The 13,098-nt window shown below is 41.5% G+C and overlaps 1 protein-coding gene across 3 annotated transcripts in view; it reads right to left on the reverse strand.

The window, feature by feature from the left end:
- GNAO1 (G protein subunit alpha o1) overlaps positions 1–12,743 on the reverse strand; it is a 253,740-nt gene extending 240,997 nt beyond the window's left edge. For all 3 annotated transcript variants that reach the window (XM_020965568.2, XM_020965565.2, XM_020965567.2), the window contains exons 1-2: positions 12,560–12,743; positions 12,161–12,203 (exon numbers count right to left, since the gene is read on the reverse strand). In XM_020965568.2, the coding sequence (XP_020821227.1) occupies positions 12,161–12,203; positions 12,560–12,677 (161 nt within the window). In that variant the 5' untranslated portion in view covers positions 12,678–12,743. The remainder of the gene's footprint in view (positions 1–12,160; positions 12,204–12,559) is intronic.
- Positions 12,744–13,098: the final 355 nt, after the last annotated feature.

Below are 13,098 nucleotides of genomic sequence, written 5' to 3' on the forward strand. Positions count from 1 at the left end.
AGGTAGCATCTGCAGCCTGCCAGGCGCTCTTTCCTCCCAGCCTGCCCCCCAGGCACAAGACGGAGAATTCATACTCCACACCAGTTGACTGCCTTTCTCCCAGCCTCTTTGGGAAGTTGCTGCTTTTCTTAAGAATTTTCTCTCTGTGGCAGGTGAATGAAATCCTCATTTTAACAAACTGGTCCAGACCCCTCACTGGAATGTGAGAACACATATCAGACTGAATGCATAGCCAAAGATGGACCTAGCTACATTCAAGAGTGCTTTTTAAAGACCTGTCAAGCTAGAGGGTTTAATTTAAGAGGCTGCACATTCTCTTCCAAACAAAAAGAATCCTAGTAAAGAGAAAAGTAGTCAGTCTGAAGAACTGGTGGTTTCTAAGGACTTTCATTAACCTTTCATTCTTCCCTTTGTTAGGGAAGGTGGCTTTCCAGTAAATGAAGCAAATCCCAGTCTCTAACACAAGGATCTGAGCCAGGTAGAGGTGGCATGGGCCTATAACAATCAGTGAATTCATAAGCATCTGGTGAACAGTTTTTGTGCACCTAGAATTGTGTTAGCCACCACAGAGTACAAAAGTCGTACATACCCATTGACCACAAAGCCCTTTTGATCTGGTTAAGGAGTGAAGATTATAGAATTTCAAGCTGGAAAGGATCTCAGAGACCATCTGGTCCAAATCTTTTATCTGATAGATGAAGACACCTTGGAGAAATTTGATGACTTGCCCAAGGTGACATAGGCAGAAATGGGCGGTCACTAGATTTGAGGTTGGGTTCTCTGTTTTCAAAGGTCAAGCTCTTTTTTCACAGATACATATACACATGAAACAACTAGAGAATAAGACAATAAAAGTGTGAATGCTGACTACAGAGATCAATGAAAGCTAGACTCAACAGGAAAGACTTTATCTTAGAGAAGGTAGGCTGAATTGGTTTCACAAGACAGGCAGGTGATAAGAGGAGGAAGGCATTACTATATGGGCCAATATGTCTGTCTCTCCCTAACAGCTTCTGCCTCAGTTTCCCAAGCACCTCCTGCTCTTCAGTGGCACCAAGGAGATCATCAAAGGAAGCAGGACCATATACTGAAGGCTTGGGTTTAAATTATGACTTCTGCATATATTAGCCATATGAGCAAGCCCCTTAACTTTTCTGAATTTCAATTTCCTTATCGGTAAAATGGGAATAATAATATTTATTAGTCCTGAGCATGACACATACTGGTTTCATTGGAATGTTATCTTTCTGAGGACAGGGAGCATCTTTCTTTCTACTTGTATTTGTATTCACAGCACTTGGCCCATCGTTTAGTTGTTTGGTCGTATCCAACTTTTTGTAACCCCATGGACCATGCTACACTAGTCCATGGGATTTTCTTGGCAAAGATACTGGAGTGGTTTGCCATTTCCTCCTCCAGTGCATTAAGGCAGAGGTTGAGTGACTTGCCCAGGGTCACATAGCTAGTGAGTGTCTGAGGTCATATTTGAACCTGCTTTGCAACTCAGAGTCTTGGATAATTTATGCCTTGGGGCACTCAAAGATTAAATTATTTGCCTAAAATCATGTTAGACTGCAAGCACTTATTAATTGGCTCCTATGTGAATCTAGGTGGCTAGGGGACAAAGCACTGGACCTGGAGTCAGGAAGATATGAGTTCAAATCAAATTTACTAGCTATGTGACCCTGGACAAGTCAGTTTACCCTATTTGCCTTAGTTTCCTCAACTGTAAAATGAGCTGGGGAAAGTCCAAAATAGGGTCAAGAAAAGCTGGGCACACCTGAAGGACAGAACAATGATTAAAATGTGAATAAGCTGATCTGCATGGTAAAAGGATTTGCTTCACCTAAGAGTTCCCTGAGGCATCTAGGTGGCAGGGGATAGAATGCTGAGCCTGGAATTAGGAAAAGATGAGTTCAAATCCATCCTCAGACACTAGCTGTGTGACCCTGGGCAAATCACTTAACCTCTGTTTGCCTCAGATTATAATAGGGGATAATATGTAAAGCACATAGCACAGTGCCTGGCACATAGTAGGTCTCACATAAATGCTTATTCTCCTTACTAATTCCCCTGTACCAATGAAGTTACAGGTCCAGATCCCCTCCCTCTGCCAAAAAAAAAAAAATCTTTGCAGGGTTAATATGAGGAAACTCTGTAAATCTCAACACGCTATAAGAGTCATAAGATCATAGATTTAGCAGTGGAAAAAAAAACACTTAAAAGTCAACTAGTTCAACCCCTCTTCTTACAGATAAAATGGAAATTAAGTGATTTGCCTAATAAGGTCACCTAGACAGTAAGGGACAGAACTAGGATTTGAACCCAACTCCAGTGATCTTTGCACTGCAGTGTATTGCCTCTTCAATATGAGAGCTGGTGCCTCTTGTCATATAATCCTAGTAGGCCCCACAGGTTTTTCCGTCTTTGGACTGAACCAGGCATTCTCGGACTTCTCCATATTTTCTGTGACTTGCCTGCCATGTTTTAACTGAGAAAGCCACAGGTCTATATCCTCATTGCACTTGGGAGAAAAGGAGAACAGGGACTCTTTTTTTCCTCTTTTATTTCAGTCATGCTGCCATACTTCCAGAAATGAAAGGGCAATACTAAATCTTACTCTTTATGGAGAGAGACCTTGGAAGACGTACAAGACAAACTCGGGCGCCTCTTAGCGCTCCCACTCCTCTCTCCATGATCATCAAAAAATGGGCCTGATACATCCTGATTTCCTCAATTCCCTAAGCTAACACTCCTGTGGATTTATGTTCCACTTTTCTTTCTCAATTAGCCGAAGGGTGCTGGGAGCTTAATGGTTTTATTATTTATGACCTCTACTGGAGGTGGCCAAGAGAGAAGGCTGGGAGTTCATCTGTCACCCGGAACATCTGTTTTCCTGGACAAAAAGACTTAGAATCATAGAACCCAGAACTGAAAGGGACCTCAGAGGTCATCATGCCCAACTTGTCTTACTCATGAACAAACTGAGGCCCTGGGAGATGTTATTTCAAGGGTAGATGAAAGTCTCCCATCATTAGGAAATCAAGCTGAAGATACTGTGAATTTGATGTTAACTCTTCCCACATACTACCTGCAGAAACAGTTTTGGATGTGGCTGTGGTTAGGAAACAAATGTATTGCCTTGGCTATTACCTTTATACAGTTCCTTCTATTTTATTTTAATTTTGGTGTGAAAAAAGCGCAATGTTTTTCCTTTTTTCTGTCAAGAAAATTAGAACTAAAGATGCCTCAGAAGATAAAATCAGTAGGAGGCTAGGTCCACCCACTCTTTTTTCCAAAATCCCATTTCATGCATCTTGTTCTCTGTTCATGCTGACAGTAGCTCCCAGCCTAGTTCTTGGGTAGCACGACCTGGAACTCTTTCACCCCCAGCTGTCCCTGGTTTAGGTGCTGGGGTTTGGTCACCTCCACAGTGGCCCTCACCAGGTCCAATGTGTCCCAAAAGACCACAGACAAACCACTTCTCTTGTGTTCATCATACCATTCCACTCCTGTTACCTCAAACACGTTGTTTCTCGTAACATATCTACTTTCAGACGCTGTTTGCTGGCACTGAAGATGTGTTTGCAGGGAGAGACTGGTTCAGAATTGTGTCTAGAGATGCCTTTCAGAACCATGACTTCTCTGCTTGGTGAAAGTATGTAAGCTATAGTCCTTTATAACCATGGGTCACCCTTGCCCCCAGCCTTTGAGTACTTTCATGATTTAATTTTGCCCCCTAAATATCTGCTTTTCATAAAATAGTCTAAGATGCTTTGAAATGAGTGTCCTTCTCCTGACCTTGGACTTTTCTAAAGGATCAAGATTTGTTGATTTGTTTTCCCTTCCTACTTGAAACAGGGTCTAACTAGGTACTTCTCAAGGCCCTCAAAATGACATAATTATATATTTAGGGAACAGATGTTAGAGATCATCTAAGCCAAAAGTTCCTCATTTTAACATGAGGAAACTGAGGCCTTGGAGGGGCAGTGACTTACTTAAGGCCACACAGAGAGTCACAGTAGAAGAGCTGGCACCAGAACCAGCTCTCCAGACTCCTGGGCTAGTAATAATCTCTCCACTACAACTTCTTTTTCACCAGAGTATTGTAGGTTAGTACAGTAGTTTCTTCCTTTTCCTTCTTTTCCTTTTCTTTTTTTTTTTTTAAGTCACAACAGTTTTGGCCATATAGGTTGTTATGTAATGATTACTGCAGAGCCAGAGAGAAGTGAGAGCAGACTACGTAATAATACTCATGGGGATCCCTCCTCCCGCATCTCACTATGACCAAGCCCCAGAAATCGCAAACGAGACATGCATGTGAAAGGCAGCAATACCCCATCTATGTCTCTGGGAGGCCTAAAAGTTAATCTCATGCCTTAGAAAAAGAAAAGAACATTGCAAGAGAATCATCTCTAAACCTGTTTACTAAGAATGCTGCCACTATGTCAATCACATCGCCCTCCTGATGTCATTGGTCCTCTTCAAGAACGAAGGACAAACAACAACAAACAATTGAAAAGCATTTATCAAGTGCCTGCTGTGTGCCATGAAGCCAGGATGCAAGGGCAAAAAAAGAACAAGCAAACAAACAAAAAACCCCAAACCCCAAATCAACAGTTCTTTCAGGAAGCTCACGTTCTGTTGAGGGAACCAAGATGTACATATATAAGAAAGTAAAAACAAATCCACAATTATTTGGGGGGGGGAATACCAGCAGTTAAGGGACTCAAGAAAGGTCTTATTAGTATATATTTCAAGAAAGAAGAAAGGAAGAAAAGAATATGTTTTAAGTTTCAGTATAGTTCAGGTTTGGCGTTTGTTAGCACACTAATAAGCTATTTTTACAGTAATATACTTCAAAGGTCTGTAGCTTCATCAGTGGGTACTTCCTCTACCATCATGCATTATAACCTTCTATGATTTAATAAATGTTTTTTGAAAACTGCTGTGCCTCCTAAAATCCTAGGCAGGTTATTGTGCAATAGACAATCTGTTACCATGTCTACTCTTGAACCTGTCAACCCTACAGAACTTGCATGAGCCACAGAACTCATGGTCACCTGCATTACATAATGTAGTATGATGTCATGCAAGAGTGCTGGCTCTGGAGTCAAGAGGACCTGGGTTCAAATCACACCTCTGTTATTCATCCTGTGACTTTGACAAGTCACTCTCCAGACCTCAGTTTCCTCATCCGTTAAATGAGTGGATTGGACTAGATGACCTCTGAGGTCCCTTCTAGTCCTCCATATATGATTCTCTTGGGCAGTAAAGATTTATCTGGTAAAAAAAAATACTCTCTTCATTCCTGTGACATTTAATTAAGTTTGAAAAAGTTTCTAATTAGCTAATGTATACAAATTTATACATTGTTACTTAGATATAATGTAGTATAATACTATACTATATTATCCTTTTAATACAAACATTTATATTGTTTGGGAATTTTCAAAAGTCCGAAGAAAGCTGCCTCCTTCCAGAATATTGCTTCTGTTTGGAAATTGTGTGTGTGTGTGTGTGTGTGTGTGTGTGTGTAGCAGTTTAACATTCCTCGCTCTTTCAGGTCCAGATAAACCATGACAATAATTAAGAATTGCAAATTAAGGCTGCAATTCAAAGAAGGCATTGCCCCCAAACAGAGGATCCATTAACTATACTGCAATGGGTTGAATTCCAAGTGTACAAACACATAGGATGTAGGAAGGCTCATATGAAATTTAAAAATAGCCACAGAGGTGGGGAAAAGCACAGCGCTTACAAACCAGGAATGAGCTCATTCCTGAATCAGTGATCTTCTTTCTTGAACAGATACGGAGTTCTAAAAAAGAACAATACAATTTGGGAAGTACTATGCACTGACCTCAACCACAAAAGACACATGCAGTTCAATCCTCATGGACCACAGGCCTAACCAAGCCCAAAATGTTGAGCAGTCAATTCTTCTGTATTTCTATTTAGCTATCTCCATTCATCTTGGAGCCATCACCTTTCATGTGATCGGCCAGGACACTTTCAACAAGAAGAGAGATTTCCCTTTAGAATCCAACAGGTAAATGGACTTCAAGATGATGAGAAATCAGGTGGGCTGTTTGCTATTATTTGGACATAAAAGTCTTTAGGCTTATGGAATAATAAAGGAAGAAAAAAGTACTGGCCATCAGCAATAGAAAGCCTGCCTCCTATTCCATCCAACACCATTTTCATGTTCATTCTGTCTTGAGACATATTAAGGTACATACCTTTGAATAAGTATAAAGAAAAGGAGGAAAAGAAGGAAGCAACTGAAGTTGAAGATAATGCTTTCCTAAAGCAAAAGTTTATAAATCTAATTATGTGGCTAACAGCATAAATCTAGCTAAGCTTTTGGAAATGTACCAGAAATGTCCTGAGTTTTTATCTGAAGATGAAGGATGTCACTGTTCACTATTGTTCATGAAGTAATTTCAATAGCCTATATTTTCTTTATGAATTAAGTCAGGATAGCAGAATGAAACCAGCAGCTTTTCTCACTGTGGGTGACATCTTTTAGGAATACTGAATGGCTTTTTCACTGGAAGGGTGTAACCTGCCTAGCATATCACATCCAGTAATACTGGTCAGGGATAGCTCTATCTTGAGTGATGAACAAGTCTTCAGATTATTAATATGTTTGAAAATGCTACTGAATGTATCTGTCTTAGGGATAGCTATCTAAACATGACACTCCATTTCATTATGGAAACTATGAAAAGCTAACTCACAGTTATGCAAAACCTACCAGTTACTGTGTAAAGTTAACCTGTTAAATCTTGCTCTAAGACACAACCCTGTTCTCTGTGGACTGTCCACAGACTCTAGAAATCCCATTATGTTCCAACATAGACAACAGCCTGAATTCTACAATCTGGCCCTTGATAATGGGAAATGAACTTTAAATGGGGGGTGCTCAGCAATTGCCTCCATAGTTCACTTTTAATTTTCATTAAATTTATGGCCCAGTGAGCGATCACTAATTATTCAAAACCTGTGAGCTAATTAGATTGTTATTCTGGTGATTCCATCCCACATAAAATATAATTCTTTATAATATTTCTCGATGAGGATGTTTTTCTGTAATTAGATAAAATTGACACATCCATTTAAAACCTTGATTAGTCTGAATGTATAAAAAGAGCCATACAGATTAAGCAACAAATGACGAGAATATCTAACAGGTGAAGTCACAACCCTTAACGATCAAAAGTATTTAAAATGCTAAAAACAGCCACTTAATAATCATGGAATACTTTAAATTATATTGGTACTGTATCAATTATCATTGTTTATGTCTCAGCACTGAGCTGTTTTGGAATTCCATTCTATTCTACAAAGCTCCCAAACATTAATTCAGACACACACAAATACAATTTCAGCACTACCACCCCCCAAAAAAACCCTACCCTATTTTCAACAAATTTTTCTGTTACTTGGTATTCATTATTATCATAATACATATCATATAGCACTTTAAACTTTACAAAGCCATAAAAGACAATCTAATTGGAAAACAGACCACATAAATAATTACAATTTCCCCCACAAGACCTTCTCTTAATTAGTAGTAATTTTAAAAAAATCAAACCATTTCTGAAATGTTCTTAGCCAGGTGTAACATTTTTTTATACAAACAGTATCCGATATCTATTCCTTTACTTGATTATTTACTACCAGCATATCCTTTCTAGCATCCTAAACAACACATTACAATATGGAAGCTATTGAGAACGAAGTTAAGAAATAAAGATCCTGGTTGTTGCTTTTCTGGTGACGTTGACTGAAAAATTGCATGCCATCAGTGTCTGAAATATCCTGCATCACAACCCAAGGGGCCAGTCTGATAAATCTCTATTACCACTACAAAAGCATAAGGCTCTTGCTGGGCTTCATGGACACTATCTATGTAATATCACAGACACATTGATCTAGGTGAAATAAAAGAGCACCTTAGCTGATGCTGGCTAGTTTAGTATGTTGGTCTTAGCTTCCTGGTCATGAATTAAGGTATAATGGAAAGTTCAATGAATGGACTTGGGAGTCACAGGGCCTGGTATCAAGTGCCTGCTCCACTACTGGCTAAGTAACCTTAGGTAAGCTATTTAACCTCCCTGAATCTCAATTTTTCTCATTTGTAAGGGAGCTTTTAAAAGAAACACAGAATTTCTGGCTTGGAAAGGGCCTTTGCAGCCATCTAGTTCAGCCCATAACGGAACAAGAATCTCCACTGATAAATTTTATTTTATTTTATTTTTGGTTCCAAATTCTGTCCAGCTAGTTCCTTCCCCACCCATTGAGAAGGCAAGAAAAATAATACTCATAACATATATGAAGTCATGCAAAACATATTTCTGCAAAGAATTTCCACCTATAATAAATGCACTTGACAAATGGGTCACTCAACCATTGCTTGGAGACTTCCAAAGAGAGGAAACCCACTTTTTTTCTGATGAAGTCCTTTTCATTTTTGGATAGTTCTCACTGTTAGGAACTGTTTCCTACTTAGCCTAAATGTACCACTTGGAAACTTCTGCCTATGCTCTAACTACTGTTCTTTGGGGCCAAACAGAACAAGTTGATCACTCTCTCAAATGACAGCTTTCCAAATAACTTGAAGATAGCTATCATGTTCCGCCAATCTTCCCCAAGCTGAGCAACCTTAGATCTTTCAACTAATGCTCATGTGGCAAGGACTCAAAGACCTTCTCCACCCTGGTATACAGTAGGGCTATTGCCTCCTTACCCCTCGAAGGTATGGATTTCTTTATACTACCCAAAATGTGCTTTTTTTGGTCGCCATATTTACGTTGTTGATTTATGCTAAACTTACAACTCACTGATATCCTCTGATTTTTAGACAAATTACTGTCTAACCATGACAACTCCATATGTACTTGTGAAATCAATGTGTCTTGAATCCAAGTGTAAAACTGTACATTTATCCATCTTAAATTTAATCTTTCTGGTATGAATGATTTTCTACCCTCTTAAGATCTTAATAGAGTCAGACTCTATCATTTAATGGGTTAGCCATTCCTTCTAATTTTACATTGCTTGCAAAATTGACAAGGATGCTATCTATACTTTTATCTGAGTCATTGATAATATCAGTAGTCTGTATCTCAACAGCTGTCTGGTAGAATGTTCTGCATATTATTATGAATGATACTTTGTACTGCACAAAAACCAGTAACTACTCTCTAAATATTTCTCTTGGGCATGTGGAATCACCATCTTGGCTTCCTCACCCCACCCACTGTTCAATTCCGCTGACTTTCTAGATAGAAATCTGTGCCTCACAAGCTCCAAGTCATGATTGTGCAAACGGAAATTACTAAAAGAATTTGTCACTGGAATACCATTGTTACTAGCCACACATTTCATACCTAATATGAGTTCAGCATCCACCCTGGCATCTTGTACTGTCCCCCTTTACAGCCAGAACCCAGAAGACAGACAGTCTCTGTTCATGGGTACCTATAGAGTCCTCACTATGGATCTTTGCATGAATCCTTTGGGGTGTTGTTTTCTGGACCATGGTCATGCATCTTTGGCTCTCCTTTTGAATAAGCACAAACCATTCCCAACGGGGATCCTGTGATCTGTGCTAGTCAATTTTTTTTTCAAAATTATTTTTGAGACTCTAAAATCTCACAACAAATGTGGGGAGGGAGAGACCCACATTTCTGATTTACCTGTAGACCTTCAAACACTAGCTTGCCTCCCTCCTCCTCCCCCCAGTATTACCAAAAATGCCAGTATGAAAAACCATTTGGGACATCAGAGACTTCCAGGGAGAAGTCTACATTCAGTCTTTTGATTAGATTTCCTTCATATGCAATTAGGAATTTTCATTCTAAAATGGCACACTGTTCCCCTTGGAGAGCTCAGCTCTCTTTGAATGAAGAGGTAGGTAATATTACCCTTTTGGGGAATCTGTATATATTTTTAAACACCTTATTAAGTCAGCCTAATTTATGTAGCATCTTCGAGAGAACTGTGGAAGTCAACGTGGGGAGAATTGCTGCTTTGGCTGATGCAAAGTTAATTTGCAGAGATTTCTACCCTTCCCCCTCCCTCTTAGCCTTGCCCGAGATGCGAACACACTCGGCTGTTTCCGAAGTGGCTCGGCTCTAGCCTCCCAAGGAATCGAATAGCACCCGAACACAGCCGAGACTCTCCGAGTTTCAGTACCCGGCCAGTCACAGAGCTGAGCCAGGTGCTGCTGAGCTCTCGGACCCAATCGACTTTTCTAGCCTTAGCTGGGCGCTGTCCACCACTCGCAATGCCTGAAACCCAACGCAGAGCCAGGTTGCACTGGCTTTTAAAGGGCCCGGGAACCTGCCTCTGTAGATTAGAGACTTTTAAAAAAAATCTTGCTTATTGTTATTCATTTGAGCGTGTGCATAAAGTGACCAGCCATGCAAATGCAACATGCACCTTGCTGCAAATAGAAATTCCCTAGGCCCCACTTCCCAAATTCACTTAGGTTGTACACAGCTCTAGAGAAGCCCCAAGCCAAATTAATCATGGCTCCAGAGGGGTGCAGCAAGCCGAGATGCCCCCTTGCAAAATCTCCCCCCCCCCAAGGGGTTTCTCGTGCAAATATAGCAATATGAAAAACAGATGAGAATTTTTAAAGAGCTGCTTCACGGTACAATCATGGCGCCGCCTAGAACTAGCTTGTCATGCTAGTTATACGTGCAAGATTGGGGCTTTAACTCCCCCCCCCCATCTTAGTTCTGAAATCGCAAACAGGCTTCCTCCCTCACCCACCTCCCCAAGAAAGAGATTTTTATTTTCCATTGTTTTCCTGCGGGATGCAATTACTTCAGCTATTCTGTCAAGTTGAAAAATAATCATTTTTGTTTACTGCATAGCAACCCCTAATTAGGAACCCTGTGTATATGTAAAGGTGTCACAGCAAACCGACGTGGAAGCCTCACTAAAAGGTCTCAAACGAACTCCAAATAGGAAGAATAACAGGAAGTAGCAAAGACACAAGCTTGGTGGTGGGGAATGGAGCACAAAAACCCCTGCACCTCCCCCTTCTAAGTCCCCTCCCCCAAATCTAAAACAAACCTGCTTAGAAATCCCCAAGAAATGGTTGATGTCAAGAGCAAGGAACAATAAAGTGTGTATGTTCAGAAAGAGAGTGAGGCTTTTATGGAGATTATGAGATTTTCTTTCACTTAAAAATAATATCAATAAAGAAAAACATTTCTATCAATAGTAAAAATTGCTTCCTGCTAGCTAATTAAAGAAAGACTGACCCCTTGGGCAAAGGGGGATTTGGGGTGGCAGCAAGACTTGTTTTGAATCTGCCTTGTAGGTAGATTTATATATAACATACCTTATTCAGCAAACAAATAATATAAGTGCTGTGGAGCTAACCCAGCTGCCCATGTCAAGAGATCGAACATCAGGGAGGGTGGGGGCAAAGAGGAAAGAGCTGAGAGACAGAAAGCTGACATTAAGCTTAATTGACACTGGTCTGTTTGATGGCCCTGCCCTGGTTACATCTGTGCCATTCACATCAGCCTGGAAAGCCACCCACTCCTCTCCTCTTGTGCCCCCCACCCCATGGGGGTATATGTGTATGTATGTGTACATGGGAGAGACAGAAAGCTAGAGATAGAGAAACCCCCACTACTTCCAATTCAGCACCAAAACCATGAACAGCAGACACTCGATTTTCCACCCAGAGCAAAAGACAAGGTCCCCTCCCCTCCATCTTCTAGGCAAGCCAGAAATAAATCCCTGCCACAGGTGCAGCTGTGAGAAGGGGAGGAGAGAGAAGGGTGGAGGATGGGGGTGGGGAGGGAGGAGATAGGGAAAAACACCCCACCAGTAGGAAATAACATTCACAATATTGCCAATAGTGATGATGCTCTGATCAATATGGCGGACATTGTCATTCATACAACTACAGCCCCCACCATCATCCTTTCTCCTCACCCCTCCCTAAAAACATTCCTCTTGGGAGATGGGGTGGAGGGAAGAGAAACACCTAAGGTGGGAAGGGAGATGGAGGGGGTGTCAAAGTGTTATGTATTTGTGAGCAAGAATTACAAACAGGGCCTAAGGGACAGCAGGAAGAAGAGTAAGGGGAAAAAATTAAAATCCCAATACAATAGGGACTTACTTCATTTGCTTCACAATGGTGCTTTTGCCTGATTCTCCAGCCCCTGTAGGGACAGACAAAAAAGAAAAGAAGCTAGTCAGTGTCAGGCTAGAAGAACTGGGAGATTACACTGGGAGGAGGAAGGGAGCAGCTGGACTAAGGGATGCAGGGGATCAGCTTTTTTGGCTGAAGACTTGTGTGTGTGCAATGGCTTGGTTATCTTGTTGCAAATCTAAGAAGGGAAAGGTCTCCCTGGACTCAGGACAAGTCTACTTGGACACAGGATAAGGGAGAAGGGTGAAGAAAGGGGTGAAAACAGAGGTGGCGGTGGGGGCGTTGTTTGGAATAGGGTGCAGCCTGGCTGTTCAGGGGGCCTGGTGGAAAGGGGTGGGGGTGAGGAAGTGGCCAAGGCTCTCTTACCCAGCAAGAGTAATTTCACGTCTTTGGCGGCGCTGATGCCATCCTCTTTGAGGTTTTTCTCAATCGCTTTGCTTCTCTCCAAGGCGGCTCTCTCCTCTGCGCTCAATGTACATCCCATCGTGACACCCAAAACAGCCCGCACGCCTCGGCTGGCACGGTTCCCCTTCTCGGCTTGACCCCCACCCCCCCCAGAAATATTTATTTCTGTCCTTTTAAAAAATCGCTAATTTTCTTCCCTTCTTTCTTGTATTTTTTTTCCTTTTAAAAAGAAATCAAGTTCCCCAAACACAATAAAAATGAAGCCCCTACCCCCAAAAATTCGCAAGGTGGATTTCAGGCTACTGCCCCGTTTGCCGGTCACCTGCAGGAGGAGGCTGGATTCGGGGCTGGGGTCAGGGCTGGGGTTGGTAGCTCTAGAGACAGGGTTGCGGGTCTCTCCCAGCTGCTTGCAAGCAACGCATCCGAAAAGAGGCAACCACCGCCGGGGACCCGGAGCAGCGGCAGCGGCAGGGGAAGCAGCAGCAGCAGCAACAAACAGC

This window comes from Phascolarctos cinereus, unplaced genomic scaffold (genome assembly GCF_003287225.1).
Source record: "Phascolarctos cinereus isolate Bilbo 61053 unplaced genomic scaffold, phaCin_HiC Scaffold_2;HRSCAF=192, whole genome shotgun sequence".
Classification (NCBI taxonomy): Eukaryota; Metazoa; Chordata; class Mammalia; order Diprotodontia; family Phascolarctidae; genus Phascolarctos; species Phascolarctos cinereus.